Source organism: Tachypleus tridentatus, chromosome 12 (assembly GCF_004210375.1).
Source record: "Tachypleus tridentatus isolate NWPU-2018 chromosome 12, ASM421037v1, whole genome shotgun sequence".
Taxonomy (NCBI): domain Eukaryota; kingdom Metazoa; phylum Arthropoda; class Merostomata; order Xiphosura; family Limulidae; genus Tachypleus; species Tachypleus tridentatus.
In genome coordinates this window covers 24018470-24035123 of record NC_134836.1, presented here as the reverse complement: position 1 = coordinate 24035123, position 16654 = coordinate 24018470, and the positions used below count along the sequence as shown (strand labels likewise).

Genomic DNA, 16654 nt, shown 5'->3' with positions numbered 1-16654 from the left:
ACACACATCGACTTATTTCTGATAATACTCTTACAGAGACCTTTAGATCGACATATTTCTGATAGCGATCTTACATGGACATATTTCTAATAACTCTTTTACACGTATGTATTTATTTTTTCATGCACAATTATTTTGAGATTTATAGAATATAAGTGCAACATATCACAGATTTTATAAAGATACACATATATCCATCAGTTGACTTGAGTTACATTTTCATAATAGATAAATATATAGAAGCAGGTGAAACACATTATGAGTTATTTTTTGGTTGCTTACATTTTCATATGAATAAAGGAAAACGTTTAGTTAGCTCATATGATTTTGTCGAACTTCCTGCCATGAATTTGTTTTTTTTTAAAAAAGACAATTAATGGCTCTGAAAGAAAGGAGAAACGAGAAAAAAACCCAACTCTGACTTTCAATGTAAACGAAACGTAGGAATGACCTACTTTAGCTCGAGTTTAAAACTCTTGTCTAGTGTGATCTGAAGTCTTGTTCTCAGTTCGTTCTTGCCAAGACTCACAGCAAGACTATCAGAGGTAAGGTTTGGTTCCTCACTAAAAGCAGTAGTTTATAATGATTCATTTTGAGGGATGCTGTCGAAACAGAGGTAGCTTTATCAAGACCGATTAACATATGTAACTCTGTCAGGACTGATAATTAAGTTTAACTGTATCAGACTCATAAACGGATGTAGCTGAGATTAAAACTTATTAACATTGACAAAATAGGTGTAGCTGTTTTGAGACAACCAGATGCAGCTCTCTGAAGACTGATAAGCAGGTATAATTTATCAGAACAAGAAACAGATGTATTTGTAGCAATACTGATAAAAATTTATGTTTCAGAACTTATAGACTGAAGATTAGCAAAAACCTTATAGCTGTGCCGTAACTGATATACGTGTGCAGCTGTATAAAGACTATTATACAATTATAGCTTTATTAAGACTAATATAAATATGGAGATGTATCATAGCTGATAAACAAGGGTTGTTGTACTAAGACTGATAAATCTGTGTAGTTGTCTGAATATGTATAAAGACTGATAAACAGATGTTGCTGTATTAATACTTATAAAAAGTTTCAGATGTATTAGTATTTATAAACAGATGTATATAAGTATTGACGAGTAGATGTATTTGGATCAATACTGATAAATAGATGTTGCTGTATTAACAATTATAAATGTATCAGGACTCATACAAAGTAATAACCTTTGAAGGTTGATAAACAGCTGTAAGTATCTTCTCATGACTCACAAATAGATCTAGTCTAGCTGTAACAAGACTGGTGAACAACTGTAACTGTCTCATGAGTCATAAATAGGTCTAATAAAGCTGTAACAAGACTGATAAAAGCTGTAACTACCTCATGACTCATAAATAGATCTAGTCTAGCTGTAACAAGACTGATGAACAGCTGTAACTGTCTCATAACTCATAAATAGATATAGTCTAGCTGTAACAAGACTGGTAAACAGCTGTAACTGTCTCATGACCTATAAATAGATGTAATCTAGATGTAACAAGACTGGTAAACATCTGTAACTGTCTCATGACTCATAAATAGGTATAATTGTATTAATGCGACGTAAATCTGTTTCCACTGTTTTGGAAATATTAGTTCAAGGAAAAGTATGTATTCTGTTATAAAGACATTAGGGCTAGATAAAGTTACTTTTATTTTTACAAAGACAGTGGACTAGACCGAGTTATCTGTAATCTTATGTAAACAGGGACATAGATTTTTTACACCCAATGGGGGGATGATTTTTACAACCACTTATGTGGACTGTTCAATTTGCAAATTGGTAATCTCTGATTACGTGAACCTTAAAGCTGTAAACATGCAGTCACAGAGTAATCTTGTTGCCACGATACTTCAAGGTTTCCATGCAGGTTTGTATAAGTGAGGTGTTGTGAACAGTTTTCAAAATGTTAATAGAATAAAGACAAATGTTTCACAAATTAACTGCCACATGAATTTATTCCTGCACACTGCACAGTATAAAAGATGGTCATTATACTTTACAAGGTTACTAATAACTTTCATTGCATCAATTATGTTTTCAAATATTAATAAAATTAGTAATTACCCTTGATAAGTTTATATCTACTGAAAAACTGTTCATGTTGTTTGATAAAAATAATTAAAATTTCTTTGCGAACTCTAGAAAATTACACATCAATACAATGTATTGTAGTTCATACTTTTCATTGAAGTAAGATTAGTCCTCTAGTCTACATGTTCCCAAACGTAGACCTCCTTGTGATGATCTGTTTATGAATTCTTTCATAAGCTCTTCCATATTTATCTTGTTGACCTCATCTTTGTGAGTATGACAAACTGCCACATGGTTGAGACGACACTGAGACATAGTTGACCTTAACCAGGTCTTCAACCGTCTTAATACAGAAAAGCTGCGTTCACATTCGCAGCTGAATACTGGACATACAAGCAAAATTTTCATGAGAAAAAACACTTCACTAAACATCTGCTGGCTTGTTTTACGCATTTTACAGTAAGCATCCTTCGCACCTTTCAGAAATACTGTTTTTGTTGTTTGTTTGAACATGGGCAACTGAAACTCGAGCCGTTGTGCAGAGATTTCTGGATAGAAGTTTATAACCGAGTTGTCAATCTTGCCAGATGTGATCATGTTCTCAAGTGCCAGATATTGCCTCAAGTCATTGTTGTCTGCATTGAATCTAGTAGTCAGTCTGTGACTGTGTCCACAAATTCAAAATATTGGCTTCTGTAGTAATCTCTAGCTGTTGCAGAATGGTGTGCTGAGCCACCACCTGTGATCCTTCTGGGGGGTCTGTGAATGCGTGGTAGTTCAATAGGCACCAGATCTAGGGAAGTTACCTTTTTCTCGGCTTCATCAAATATCTTGTTGTAAACACACAATTTGTAAGCCTGTGATGCAATAAAACAATTCAACAAACCAAACTGTAGGGGAGATGATTGTATGCACCATACCCCCCACCTAAAATGAAGGGGATGTTACCCCCATCCCCCCCAGGATCTACGCCCCTATGTGTAATCATTGCAAGATAAGTAAAATACGTTGTATCCTTGCATATACTGTAGACTAGAAGGAGAGATATGTGCTCTTGCGTCTTGATAATAAGGCCTGTGTGTGTTCTCTTTCTCATTCATTTTTCTGTACTATCTATATTTCATTAAACAGATGAAAACTTGATTCAATGTTTATTTGATAATGTAAATGTTGTATATTATGAGGATGAAATTATAATTGCCCCTTAACAGCAGGGTTATCAGTTACGAGATATGCCATCAAAACGTACGTCTACAGATAGGAATATAATTATGCGTTTATAAGATTCCCTGTACTTCTATCTATGAATCTGTAGAATTCAGTGATGTCGAGAAAACCCACTTGTAGAGAAATATATATGTAAAAACAGCTCGTTTGGGATGAGAAAATATTTTACATAGAAGAGCGAACAACGTTTCGACCTGACGATGACCGAAGAAGGTCGAAACGTTGTTCGCTCTTCTATGTAAAATATTTTCTCAACCCAAACGAGCCGTTTTTGCATATATATTAATCTGTAGAATTGTTTTTGAAAATGTTCCATCTGGTCATGAATGAAAATTAGCGTCACTTTGGATAAACCCATAGTATTTCTAAGTGATGCGAAAATGTTCAGGTGAAACTACCATAGGAGCTTAGATCTCGTGCTCTAGTGGAGAAGCTTCTAGAAGCCATATGATAGAACCATTTGAATAATACAATGATAGGTGAACCCCTGCCAACTTCTAAATCAACAAATCATTCGATTCTGTTTGTCTGTGTGTCAATGTTTTTTCATCTCTCTGTCCTTACGGTATTTGGATTTGTTTGAAGATTGAATTGCGCTAAGTAACAAAAACAACATTTAGAAAAATTCCTGATCATGGACCATAGAAATTCCTGTCTTTATAAGTAGCAATAGTTTGTGAAGTTCAAAATAAGTAGATTCAAAAGTTTTAATTTACAGACAGATTTATCAAATACAAATGATATAAGGGATTTGCTTTAAAGTGTATTTATGTGAGATAATTACTGGTGTTGTCCGTACCAGTGTTTCTAAATTAGGTTCCGTAAAATATTTCCAACTCTGTAGACTCCACCAGGAAAGAGCAATGACACCAATATGTTACTTAGTAAAAAGTAAGATTCTTCTAAGTAAGCTATAGTCTCGTTTTTTCTTCTCATGAATTTTAATTATTTTTTTTTACTACGTTAAAGCCAGCTTTATGTTCGTCTAAATACAACACCTCGTCCAATCAGGTTATTGAACGTTATTCCAGGTCAGTTTTTAGTATACATATTTTAAATAAGTGATAAAGTTCGATCAGAATGAGGAAGCAGGTGTAATTCATATCTAAATAAATCTACCTCATCGAACTGGTGTTATTAATGCGATCGAAACATAAATCTCGAACGATTAGATCAATTCCAAATCAGGTCAGTAGACCCCCCGGGAATTACATCAAGAAGAGAAAGTAAATCCGTGACTTTGCACGTTCGGTTTTACTCGCCACTCACCGAAGCTAATATCATAAATTTCTTTTACGTGTATTTTCGAACTTCTTTTTCTAAAATTTATTTTTATATCACGTTATAAGTTAGTAAACAAAGATTTATTTTATGACAGAACATACTGGATATTTCGACACACTGACATTCTATTGAAACTTGTAGAACGTTCCCCCAAAATAAATCATTTCATTATCTTTATAAATCTTCAGTTGCCAGTTTATTATTGCTCAACATAAGATTATTCTATACTCATATATATGTGCTGTAAACGTTAATAAACTAAATGGAAGTGAGTAATTCTAGCTTAATAGAAAGTAGTTTCAACTAATTGCGTCTTTAGTTTCTAAGATGTTTAAATTTTCCTCACATATGCTTGGTTTTGTGAGGAGTCAACTCACACTGAATTTTTGTTGAGTTTTCAAAACACTTTATTTGTCTCTGGTTTGTTAGAAAGCTCGAATCGAATTTTGCAAGTCACGGGATCGAAACCCATATCCGAAAATACTCTCCTTTTCCAGCAGCCAGGTTCTCATAAAGAGAAAATCCAATCCAATTATTCTCTAATGAAGGAAAGCCCGAGAGCTGGCAGTGGGTACTTCCTCTCCAGTCTATCACTTCAAAATTAGGGGCGGCTGATAACCTCCTGGTAGCTTTGCCCAAAATTAAACAACTAATCATGAATTTCGTATTGCAATATCGACATTTCAACACTTAACAGAAGGTTTTAAACATTTCTATAAAAATATCTTACTGTTTGTCATATCAGAAAATGGGTTCTTAGTACTAAACGAAATAAATAAATGACATGTTAACAATAATGTTTCTGTTGTCCACGGCAGGTCCCATTTCGAAGCGACGGAATTCCACCAAGAACCTGGTGGTTGTAAACATGAAGACGTGCGTGGTTATGTTAGGTAATTCCGTTAATTTACTTTCATAAACTACGTAAATATAGGCCTAAGAAAAGTGATATATTATTTTTATGTTTATATGTAACAAAGTAGATTGGTTAAATACGATCAACCACTGTGTTTATACACAACAAAGTATATTGGTTAAATGTGGTCAACCACCGTGTTCGTGCGTCACAAAGTATGGTTAAATGTGGCCATCTATTGTGCATTACCCTAAGTTTCCATCTCAGGCTAAAGGGGTGTGACAATGATACAAAGGTACAAACCACCGAAGCTGGTTTGTAAGAAATATAACTAGGACAAAACAACAACAAAGAAGGCGAAGAACTTGCAACAGAAACTAGATTAGCTTGGAGTTCTTTCTTATTGTTGTCACAGTCTCCATGGTGATACAATCCAACTACGTGCTTAACAACTTCACCCCAACATCACGTTGGTTAGTTGCGTGGCTTGATTATTATTTCTATCTAACTCTACTACATACATTTAATGTTTCTGTCTAACCCCGTAACTATTGTTGCTATCTGACTGTAAAGTTATAAGGATATTTGAAATTAAATGTGTAAAACTGAAACACTGCAAAGTGATTTACGTTTTACCTATTTCACAGTAAATAATTGTTTTTCAAAGTAGTCTGTTTGTTTTTTTTTTTTTTTATAGAAATCATGCAAGCACCGACAGATGGCAACACAAGTTAAAAGTAATCCACCTGTGTTTTACGAAATGATTACATACTAGTTAAAGTTAAAATAACAGATAAATATGTATAGGGGGCATAATGAATGAACAATGGACATAAAATGGAACGTTTTAATGAGCTGGCAGCTTAACGCAATTATAAACGCTATTGCTACTTAAATGTCTATGTTTTATATAGCAAAACCAAATCGAGCTATCTGCTGTGCCCACCGAGGGGAACCGAACTTTTGATTTTAGCAATGTAAATCCGTAGAGTTATCGCAGTTCCAGCGAGTGTCTTTTAAATGTCAAAAACAGTTAGTGTTTCTTTTAACATAGTTATATTTGTAGTTAGGCCTACCTCCAATGCTTCGATTCTGAAATAAGTTACATTAAAAATTGATCTTATTGGTAAGGGAAGGGAAGTTATTATTTGTTTTTTGACAAGGTACGTTAAAAAGATACATTAAAGAGTTGCAAAAGCTGTGTATTATCGTGGTTTAACACAACCTTCTTGTTTCTTTGAGGTGTTGTCACAACAGTAGAAAAAAATTGTGAACACTTACATTTAAACTGATTCCTAATATGTATATGGTAATTAATTTTAATTCTACTTTGCACAGGATGTGCCGTGACCTGGCTCGTAGTTTCTGGTTTAGCAAGGTACCAGGTGGCAGACATCGATTTTCAGGTAAGTATTGCTAATCTAAGGGAAGATATACAAAGATAATATACGTTCTTATAACATCTACAATGACATGTTGATACCCTCAGCAAAAACTTTGCAACTTAAATCAATAACAGGAATAAACTGGCTTTTATATACAACGTGTGATGAATGCTGGCTAACAAACGTATTTAAAACAAGTAACCTATAGTAACTATAGGTTAAAAATACCATACTTGTAACTCAGTACTGGGGAATATGATAGTATCCTAAAGCCTAGTGAGATTTATAAAGGAGAATTTTGTATTTATGTATCCTGCATAAATTATTTTGAATTATTCACTTAAAGTTTTGATTTTTATTACGTTGTGGTTCTTTTTCAGACTAAGCTATTTGAATTTAAGTGTAGTCACAATGTACAGATAAATACTGTTTCAATGGCATTTATTTTATGAAAGTATAAAACCCTCAAAGTATTTTATACGGATTTTATTATATTGGTTAGGGTTTTTAATGTGCCGTATGGTAGGAACTTATGATGTTATATTATGAAGGACAAAACGTTTGGTCACAAAACGAAGTACTTGTTTGGATGACAACTTGAAAAGACAGTAGGCTCTGTGAACCAGTTGGACTCGTTTCCCTGAGAGTCAATTATCAAATATACAGCGGTAGCCTACTTCTGTATTTACATAGAAACACTGTAACAATAGTGTTTAATTCAGAGTATTCAAACATAAATGTAAGAAAGTAAAAAAAAAAAAAGATACAAAACCAATAGTGATAATACAAAGCAGGAAAGTTCATTATGACCTGTTTGTAATTTTATAAAAAGAAAAGAAAACAACAACCAAGGTCTGAGCATGATAGGTGTGTTAATATCTTGAAATAAGTTGCACATAGCTAGTTTAATGGGTGTGGTTAACAGCTGAATTCCTTGAGTTGTTAATTTATAACGTAATAAAGTTTGCGTTGAAGCGCTGAGTGAAATAGAACATTTCTATGCCTATTTCATAAAATGTTGTGCTGTTTAATAAATACTTTTTGTTACATTTGGTGTGGTGTGAAGGTAATTTAGTTGCTGCATTTGTAGCAATAAACCATTTTGTGTGTGTGTTTCTTTCTTACTGTTTTTTATATCTTTCTCAAGGAATAAAATAATTGAAGTAATCTATTTACTGTATGATTCTCTCTTCTGCTACTCTCCTAATAAAATAAATAATCTTAGTAACTAACAAACACCGTCAGTAAAAATTGGAACATGAAAAGTTGCTTTATATAAGATATTAAATTTATGAACATAAGTTATTTATAGTGTTAACTTTCACTATGATAAACGTACATTTAAAAACATTGCACTTGTAAAACAATACACTTTGTAAAAGTTACTAATATTATCTTAGCTAATTTACTCTCGTTCTGTGCGTATAGGTTCTGTTTATTAATTCCAATGTTTTTAAGACTATGAGTGGCAGTGGTACTAAAGCCAGTCTGTTAGCTTCTGATGATGATATTGATATTATAGTTAATCTGTTAGCTCCTGGTGAGGTGATATTGGTACTAAAGTCAGTCTGTTAGCTTCTGGTGATGATAGTTAATCTGTTAGCTGTTAGCTCCTGGTGAGTGATATTGGTACTATAGTTAGTCTGTTAGCTCCTGTTGAGTAATTTTAGTACTAGAGTCAGTCTAGTTTTGGTCTGAGACTAAACACTCTAAGCTGCTTTCAAGCAAAGTTTAATTATTAGTTTTCTTTATGTGTCGAGGTTTGTTTCAGTTTCAACCATTTAACCATCATATACACATGGTAAAAGTTTTATAAGTGGTAGACATTATATAATTCTTAGTCCCTACATAACCGATAAGTTTCACATAAGTGGTATACATAACGTTATAGGTAAACTTAGTATCAGAGGTAAACATCATATAACAGGTACAGACATCATACAAGTGGTAGAAATTTACTAACACTAAAAAATAAAGTTCAATACATGTGACCAACAAATATTTTATCTTTACTCTAGCAAACATGGAAACACAGAGCAAAAAGACAAATCCAAGATCTCCGCGACACTTCAAAGTCCAGTTTTAACTGCACTAATAAGAGACAGGGCGAGTACTATGCCGATCCGAAAACTCACTGCCAAGTGTATTACGTCTGTTTATTGGGCTCTGGGGGTCGGATGGAACCTGTTAGTTTTGTTTGTCCTAACGGAACTGTTTTCAGCCAATCCTCTCAGGTGTGTAGCCCGAGAGATAGAGTTCCATGTAGCTTGACAACCCTTTATAACAACCTACACGCTGATGAAATTCCAGATGAACAAAAAGAGTCCTTTGTAACTGAAAAAGTGCACCTTGTAAGACGTCTTCGTCGAAGAAAATTACGAAGACGACCATCACAAACAAGACGACGTTACCATTCATATAGACGTCACAAAAAGAGAGAAGAGTTTTTGGACGATTCACGTAAAGCCATTACTAGACGATTACCTTTACTGAATATAAATGAACTCAATAGAGTCCCTCTAATTCAGAGACCAAGAGAAACCAGCACAGTAATTTCTAGAGATTTTACAAAAATATATTTAGTTACGGATAAGCCGCTAGATGACACTGCCAATTTCATTAAAACATCTTTCATTACAACTGCACCACCAGATAGCATCGTCACTGGTGTAGAAGAAACGACACAATTTGTAAATTTATTTCCTTACCAACTAAATACAAATTCAGAAGTAATTTCAACATCAGAGAAAAATGGTTATAATATCAGTTCACAATGGTCTCGTACAGAGCCAACAACTATATCGCAGTCTGCAGATTCTTCTTCTATAGACCCACGGGAGGATGGACTTATTTCAGGGAGTCAGTTTCTCACGGACAAAGGGAATTTCGGTGACCTAACAAATGTTACAAACATCAAAATCCAATTACGTCGAGGCAAGGAGGTTTATCACTCGGGTCATCAAACTTTGTCATCTGGACGAAAGAGAGACAACAATGAAGAACCTGGAAATAATTCTCACGAAAAACAAGGTGTAGTGAATGAAGGTAATTACCAAACACGTGACAAACAATCTGTCGCCTCGACAGAAAATCCTCATAAAGAATATTTTCGTGTTCCAGAAATGGAAGATGGTCATTATACAATTAATCCTCTAGATTCTGACGAAGCACGAAAAAAAGAATCAATTGAACGATTAAAGTTCCTAGACAAGGAAGAAATGAAAGTTTTCGGAGAAACACGTTTATCACATGTAGGAAACATAACAAATGAAACAGAGGTTTCTGATGTTAATCACACAAATAGCTATTTTTCTAACACTCAGAAAGTTACAAAACACGACAGTTCGCACCAGAATGATCTGTTAATCTCTCTCAGTAAAACAACATCTGAACAACCAAATTTAAAAAGCGAATTTAAGTCTCCTTCCTCTCCACATAATTCAAGAGGAAGAACAATCGAAGAAAGTGGAAGAACCAAATCTGAGTCACAGCTTTTGAGTGGAGGTCTTTTCGCGCCCATTGAAGAAGGAGGTGGACAAATATCGAAAACCTTTATCCGTCGGCCTGGTGTAAGACGTCGCTCTCGAAGCCGTTTACTCAGAAGGCGAAGAAAGCACCGTGATGGTATTACAAAGTTTAACCATGATGTTCTTCCTAGAGAACAAAAGGAATCATCTTTTGTTACAGTACGAGTACCCCGGATGAGACGAATTCATCGAAGAAAACTGCGAAGACGTCCAGGACAACTGCGACGACAAAAAGAATCAGGTAACTCAGCCTCTACAGGTTCACTACGGAAAAATGGTCCAGAAGAGATACATGTTCAAGATTTAAGTGACTTTAAGTCAATACAACAAAGTGATCCACCGAAATCTCTAGCTCATGCGACTAAACCACAAACGTCCATTTCACAAAATCCCTTACATAGGTTTGATTTTACTAACGGATCTTTAATTATGACAACTCCGGATGTATTTGATGAACGTATAGGACGAGCCAAAATAGTTAATTCCAAAGAAGGAGAAACACCTCTGTTTAACACATTTGTTAATCAACCAATTCATGAAACAAAACTACCCTTCTCACTGGGACAAATGAACAACACAAACAATTCTTATTCAGTAAAAACAGAGGAAACAGAAGGTGTACTACCACTAGTAGATTCTTTTCCCGCGGGATTAAATAACGATAGGATTGTCCCAACTACCAGAGAAAGTATTCCTTCAAACAAAGATCCGACAGCAGTAGATCAATTCGCATACGAACTAGAATATAGACCACAAGCATTTTCTCAGCTATATTTGAATGAAGAAAACTTAAACGAATCACAAAATAAAACCGATCTTAACAATGAGTACTCTCTACACTCGACTGCTTATAAAGAGCCACCATTTCCTGAATTAGAAAGAACATCAGAGAGAAACGACAATTCTGAGCCTCTTTCCAACAAGAATGAAACGTTTGTTAGACCAACGTTCTCTCCTGGATCAGGAACAGAACCACACACAGGTGATTCTGAAGGTTTACAAATAAAAGATAATAAATCATCCGATAAACCTTTAGACTATGACTTACCAAAACACACTTTTGTACCCGATAAAGAGAACGTAGAGGTTGGAAAGAAAACAGTTGATATCGTTATATCTTCTGGAGAAGAAGAAAATAAAGATCTATCTAATCATCAGATAGATGTAGAATCTAGTATGTTTTTTAAAGTTAACAGTGATCCATTTTATCATCATAAAGGTGATAAATTTGCTGTGTCTTCTGATTATCAGTTAGATGAAGGGCCAGTTAAACTTCCTGAAGATAAAGATCCACCTTATTACATTGAACATAGTAATGAGCCATCTTATCAGACTGATGTAAAACGTGCTGAGTTTACTGAAGATAATAATGAGCCATCTTATCAGACTAAGGTAAAACCTGTTGAATTTACTGGAGATAATAATGAACCATCGTATCAGACTAATGTAAAACGTGCTGAGTTTACAGAATATAATAATGAGCCATCTTATGAGACTAATTTAAAACCTACTGAGTTTACAGAATATAATAATGAGCCATCTTATCAGACTAATTTAAAACCTACTGAGTTTATAGAATATAATAATGAGCCATCTTATCAGACTAATTTAAAACCTACTGAGTTTACAGAATATAATAATGAGCCATCTTATCAGACTAATGTAAAACCTGCTATCCATTCCCAGTCTGATTCTCCAGATTCAAACAGTACAACTAAGTCTGAAACTATGAAATCACAAATCAAATTTAAAACTCGCCAAAATTATACGTATCTGGAGGAAACTTATGGAAAGATTCGATCATATCAATACGGAAGCGATGAATTACAACCTGAGGGCGAAAAACTGATATATTCACTTCCAGATCATTTACCTAATGCTATTCGTCGCCGTCCTGTATCAAGATTTCGTCAAGGCCACAGACGAACTCAAGGTCGCCTACGAAGAAGGAATTTCCATTCTAACGTCAGAATGCTTGCACGAACTATATCCATTCCTAGAGAACAGAAGAAATCTTTTTATATTAGAGAAAACGAACCACAGACAAGAGTTATTCGCCGAAGAAAACTGCGAAGGCAGAATGGACGAAGACACAATCCAGTTAGCATCCAGTCATCTTCTAAAGTTACTGCAACAAAAAGTTTAAATGACTTTTCAACTAGAATTCAACAGAACAATCCGAGTAAATTACCTTCTCCAAATGTAAATGAGCTGAATTTTCCATTTCTGGATATCCTAAACACGTCCGTACCAAGAACTACCACAGAAGAGTCGTGGACTGCTTTAATTACGTCTGATCCAAGTATTACGTCCATTTCTGTAACAGACCTTGGTACCATTGCTCCATCTAGAAGACCAGCTGAAGTAACAACGGCCATAGAGGAACCCAAACCACGTTTAAATCACCAATACGTGTATCCACTGAGTGAGTTTAGGAACAAGTTAAGAGTATCTAATTTTTCACAACAGACCACACTCGAACCTTCACAAACTAAAGAAATCGAAGACGATCCTCACTTGAAAAACTCTTATTTATTAGAATCACAGGAACATTATCAAACTAACCTCTCTGAAAACAGCCAAACTCCAGAACATCGGGTGACAGATGAAATAAGATTACCTCCTGAGAGAATATTCAATATCTTCGAAAATAATTATAGTTTGATTGAAACTCATTCTATAAATGAGGATAAACTGCCCGTTAATCCTGTTTATTATCAGTTATCAGACCAAAACACAAAGCTTTCTGAACAAGACCTTAAGTCTAAAATAAACTATACTGAGTCATCAAACAGTAGTCTCTTCAACAATCCATTTTCAAAATCACATGATTCAGCTCAGATTCCAAAATCTTTTGTTACAGACTTAGAGTCAGATTTTAAGAACTCCGAAGATGATAAATTCTCGCTGAATCCTGAGTTTGATCACGCAATGGAATATTTAAAACCTGAAGTTAAAACATTAAACCATTCTGATCCATATGAAAAAATTAATGATTCATTTAATATTCACGACTTTAGAGGGCACAGTAATTTTTCACAATCTGATTTGATAGGCCATCTCATTAGGACATCTGAACAATCTACTTCAGTCAGTAAATTTGAAGACAAGCAAGGTCATACGTCTACAGAAGGGTTAAGAGACGAACCTCGGTCTTTAGCTGGTGCCCTCATTGTACCTTCAAAGGAACTTGAAGAAAAAGAAGAGGAGCAATTGCCTTCAACAATCCGTAGTATTAATTTAAGACGTCGTAAAGGCCGTAGACGGTCTCAAGGTCGTTCACAAAGAAGAAGAAAAGGTTTTAGGAGAAAACAAAAAGAACGAATTTCTGAGTTAGTCCTTTCAGAGCTCAAACTAATCGGCATCCTGAACATTCACATACTACCAAACCTACCACTGCGGAAGAAAAAATAAATAATAATCAACGATCAAACATTCCAGATGTAGCCACTTCTCAAAGTCTCCCTTTACGAAGCTCCCTAGATCTTCATCTCTATTCTAATTCTAATAAGGATGTGACATCAGAGGAGAAACGTGACCTTGAAGTTTCTTTCCGTTACCATAAATCCGACGAAGAACAGCTACCTCCGCAGAAACCAGCCACAGACTCTGAACATTGGTACAGGTATCCATTAGAAGAAGTCAGCCAAATATTTCGAAGAAGAAGGCAAGATAACATTTCACTTGACAAACAAGACAGAATTACTGAACAGAGTGGTATAAGGAGTCGTAGAGCATCAGAAAGACGGTTCGTCCAACCGCCAGCAAAAGTAACTCCCTCTTAAGGGCCAGCTATTTCTGTTGGATGGAAGATATCAAAGAGAAGTTACACACCCCAAAACACTGCGCTTTTAACATCTGGAGAACTTAATACATGGTGTAATCGACGAGTTGTTAGATAAGAAAAACATTCCAATGAAAATGAACATGTATATAGATTTGGCAACGAATGTTTCAGGAAGTTTCAAGGCGTGGAAAGATATATGGTTTGTTGGTACGAGGTTAAACTTTTCGCATGAAATAAATGGTTCGAGAGTCCTTATAGAAACTGACTAATAAACATCGTCGAATTAAGGGCACGCATGTTTTATTGTTATTTGTTAAAAATTGACCTATAACCTTTCTAGAATTAGAAGCACACCTACTTACTTGCGTAGTTCCGTAATTCTTACCCACCAACTCTTTCTCCAAGTATGAGCATGTGTTATTTCACATAATTTTCACATATAACAAAGTATATTTAGGTTTTAGATATTCCGATTTAATATTTACGTTCATCATCAAACATATTCCACTGACAGTATCTGATCCAATTTAATAATTACAGTCATGGTCAAATATAGCCATATTTAACCTGTATTAAAAACAAAAGTATAAAAGTTAAAGGTTCAAGATTAAACCTATATTTTTTTTACAATTTATGTTTGAGAGACGATGGTGACAAAGGTTTAAAAAGTTATCTATTTATCAAGTATTTTAAACATATTTTAACTGATAATTATTGGTGGTATACATATAAACACTACTCTACGTGACCTGTATTTTTAACAGATGGATATTAGTGATGTACACATAAAAACTCTTTCAACTTCTCTGTATTTTCAACTTTCGATTGTGATGAAGAATGAAACATTATTTTATATAAGAGGTATTTTAAATAGAACGTATGTGTTGATGAAAATTTAGACTCTATTTTAATTTTAACATATAATACGTTTAACAGCCTGTTGGCGGTGACGGAAACATAAACTGTATTTTATTTATCATATGTTGTTTTATCGATCTCAAAAGAAATAAAACAAGAACTATATGATGACATTTTTAGAAACCAACTCAGTAGTGACATATATTGATAACTTTCTTATTTCGTTTCGTTAAAATGAACATTTCACAGCATAATTGGAATACGATTTGTTAACATTCTCAATACGTGTCCACTTTTATATGAGTACTGACCAGCTCGTATCCTTTTGTTCCAGTTTTGTTAAATCTGCGTCAGCTTCTCATCAATAAATCTAAATATTTGTAATTATTTCAAAAATCCAACAAATAATTCAATAGTTTTTACGTTCTTTGTCTTCTAGTACGACGAATGCTAGGCCTTTATTGGCTGACTACTCGTGACGTTTTGCATGTGAACAGCGAAACTTGTAGTTTGTGGGTAGAGTTTATATAGAATATATATTGAACAATATCTATACATATATATATTCATTGAGTTGTTAACAAATAAATACTGCATATTACGCGTTTCTTGAGAACAATCCAACAACAGCCGAAGTTTAAGCAAAAAGTCTCCAAGTTGTCGAAGTGTTATTCTTACAGCAAAGCCACATCTGGCTGTCTGCTGAGTAGCGTCAAACTTTTGTAACTGACTACTGTTAGATCGATCTTTTGTGTAAACAAGCAGACAACTGATTTTTCAACACTTTATAAAAGCTACAGGGGTTTAATATGTCAAACAAGATATACTAGTGCTTAATTTCGTCGGTCTGCCGTTTCAGAAGGTTATATATAACCACCAGAAAAAAATACTGGGTAACACCTAAGTTAGAATTCTCCTAAAAGTAAAATTATTAAATGAAGTTGGATGTTAAGTAGACGTGTAAACGTTATCTTTGAATTGTAAACATTTTAAATTAGCTTAACATAATGTTAAGTATTTTTATTTAAAACCACTATGGCTTATAAAGTGAATTGTAAACATTTTAAATTAGCTTAACATAATGTTAAGTATTTTTATTTAAAACCACTATGGCTTATAAAGTGAATTGTAAACATTTTAAATTAGCTTAACATAATGTTAAGTATTTTTATTTAAAACCACTATGGCTTATAAAGTGAATTTATTCATAATGTTTAGATGATAGAATATAATTATCATTTTTCATAGTTACTCATACGTCTTTAGAGGTTTGTTTGTTTGTTTTTTTAATTTTGCGCAAAGCTACACGAGGGCTATCTGTGCTCGCCGTCCCTAATTTAGTAGTGTAAGACTAGAGGGAAGGCAGCTAGTCATCACCACCGACCGCCAACTCTTCGGCTACTCTTTTACCAACGAATAGTGAGATTGACAGTCACATTATAGCGCCCCCACAGCTGAAAGGGCGAGCATGTTTAGCGCGACGAGGAAGCGAACCCGCAACCCTCAGATTACGAGTCAGACGCCTTAACCCACCTGGCTATGCCGGGCTCTTCGACTTTAGAAACAAAACAGAAACTCGGTTCAAAGAATTCTTCTAAATCTAAATATTTAGAAAAGGGAGATTAGGTATTTATACGATGTTAAGTAGTTTGTTACTTCA

At 34.4% G+C, this 16654-nt stretch overlaps 1 protein-coding gene across 1 annotated transcript; it reads left to right on the top strand.

Annotated features, from left to right (window-relative positions):
* Positions 1–500: 500 nt before the first annotated feature.
* LOC143235217 (uncharacterized) lies at positions 501–15181 on the top strand. Its single transcript, XM_076473162.1, has 4 exons — positions 501–545; positions 5400–5474; positions 6776–6843; positions 8841–15181. The coding sequence occupies exons 2-4, from the start codon at positions 5450–5452 to the stop codon at positions 13761–13763; spliced, it is 5016 nt and encodes a 1671-aa protein (XP_076329277.1). The 5' UTR covers positions 501–545; positions 5400–5449; the 3' UTR covers positions 13764–15181.
* The last annotated feature ends 1473 nt before the right edge of the window (positions 15182–16654 follow it).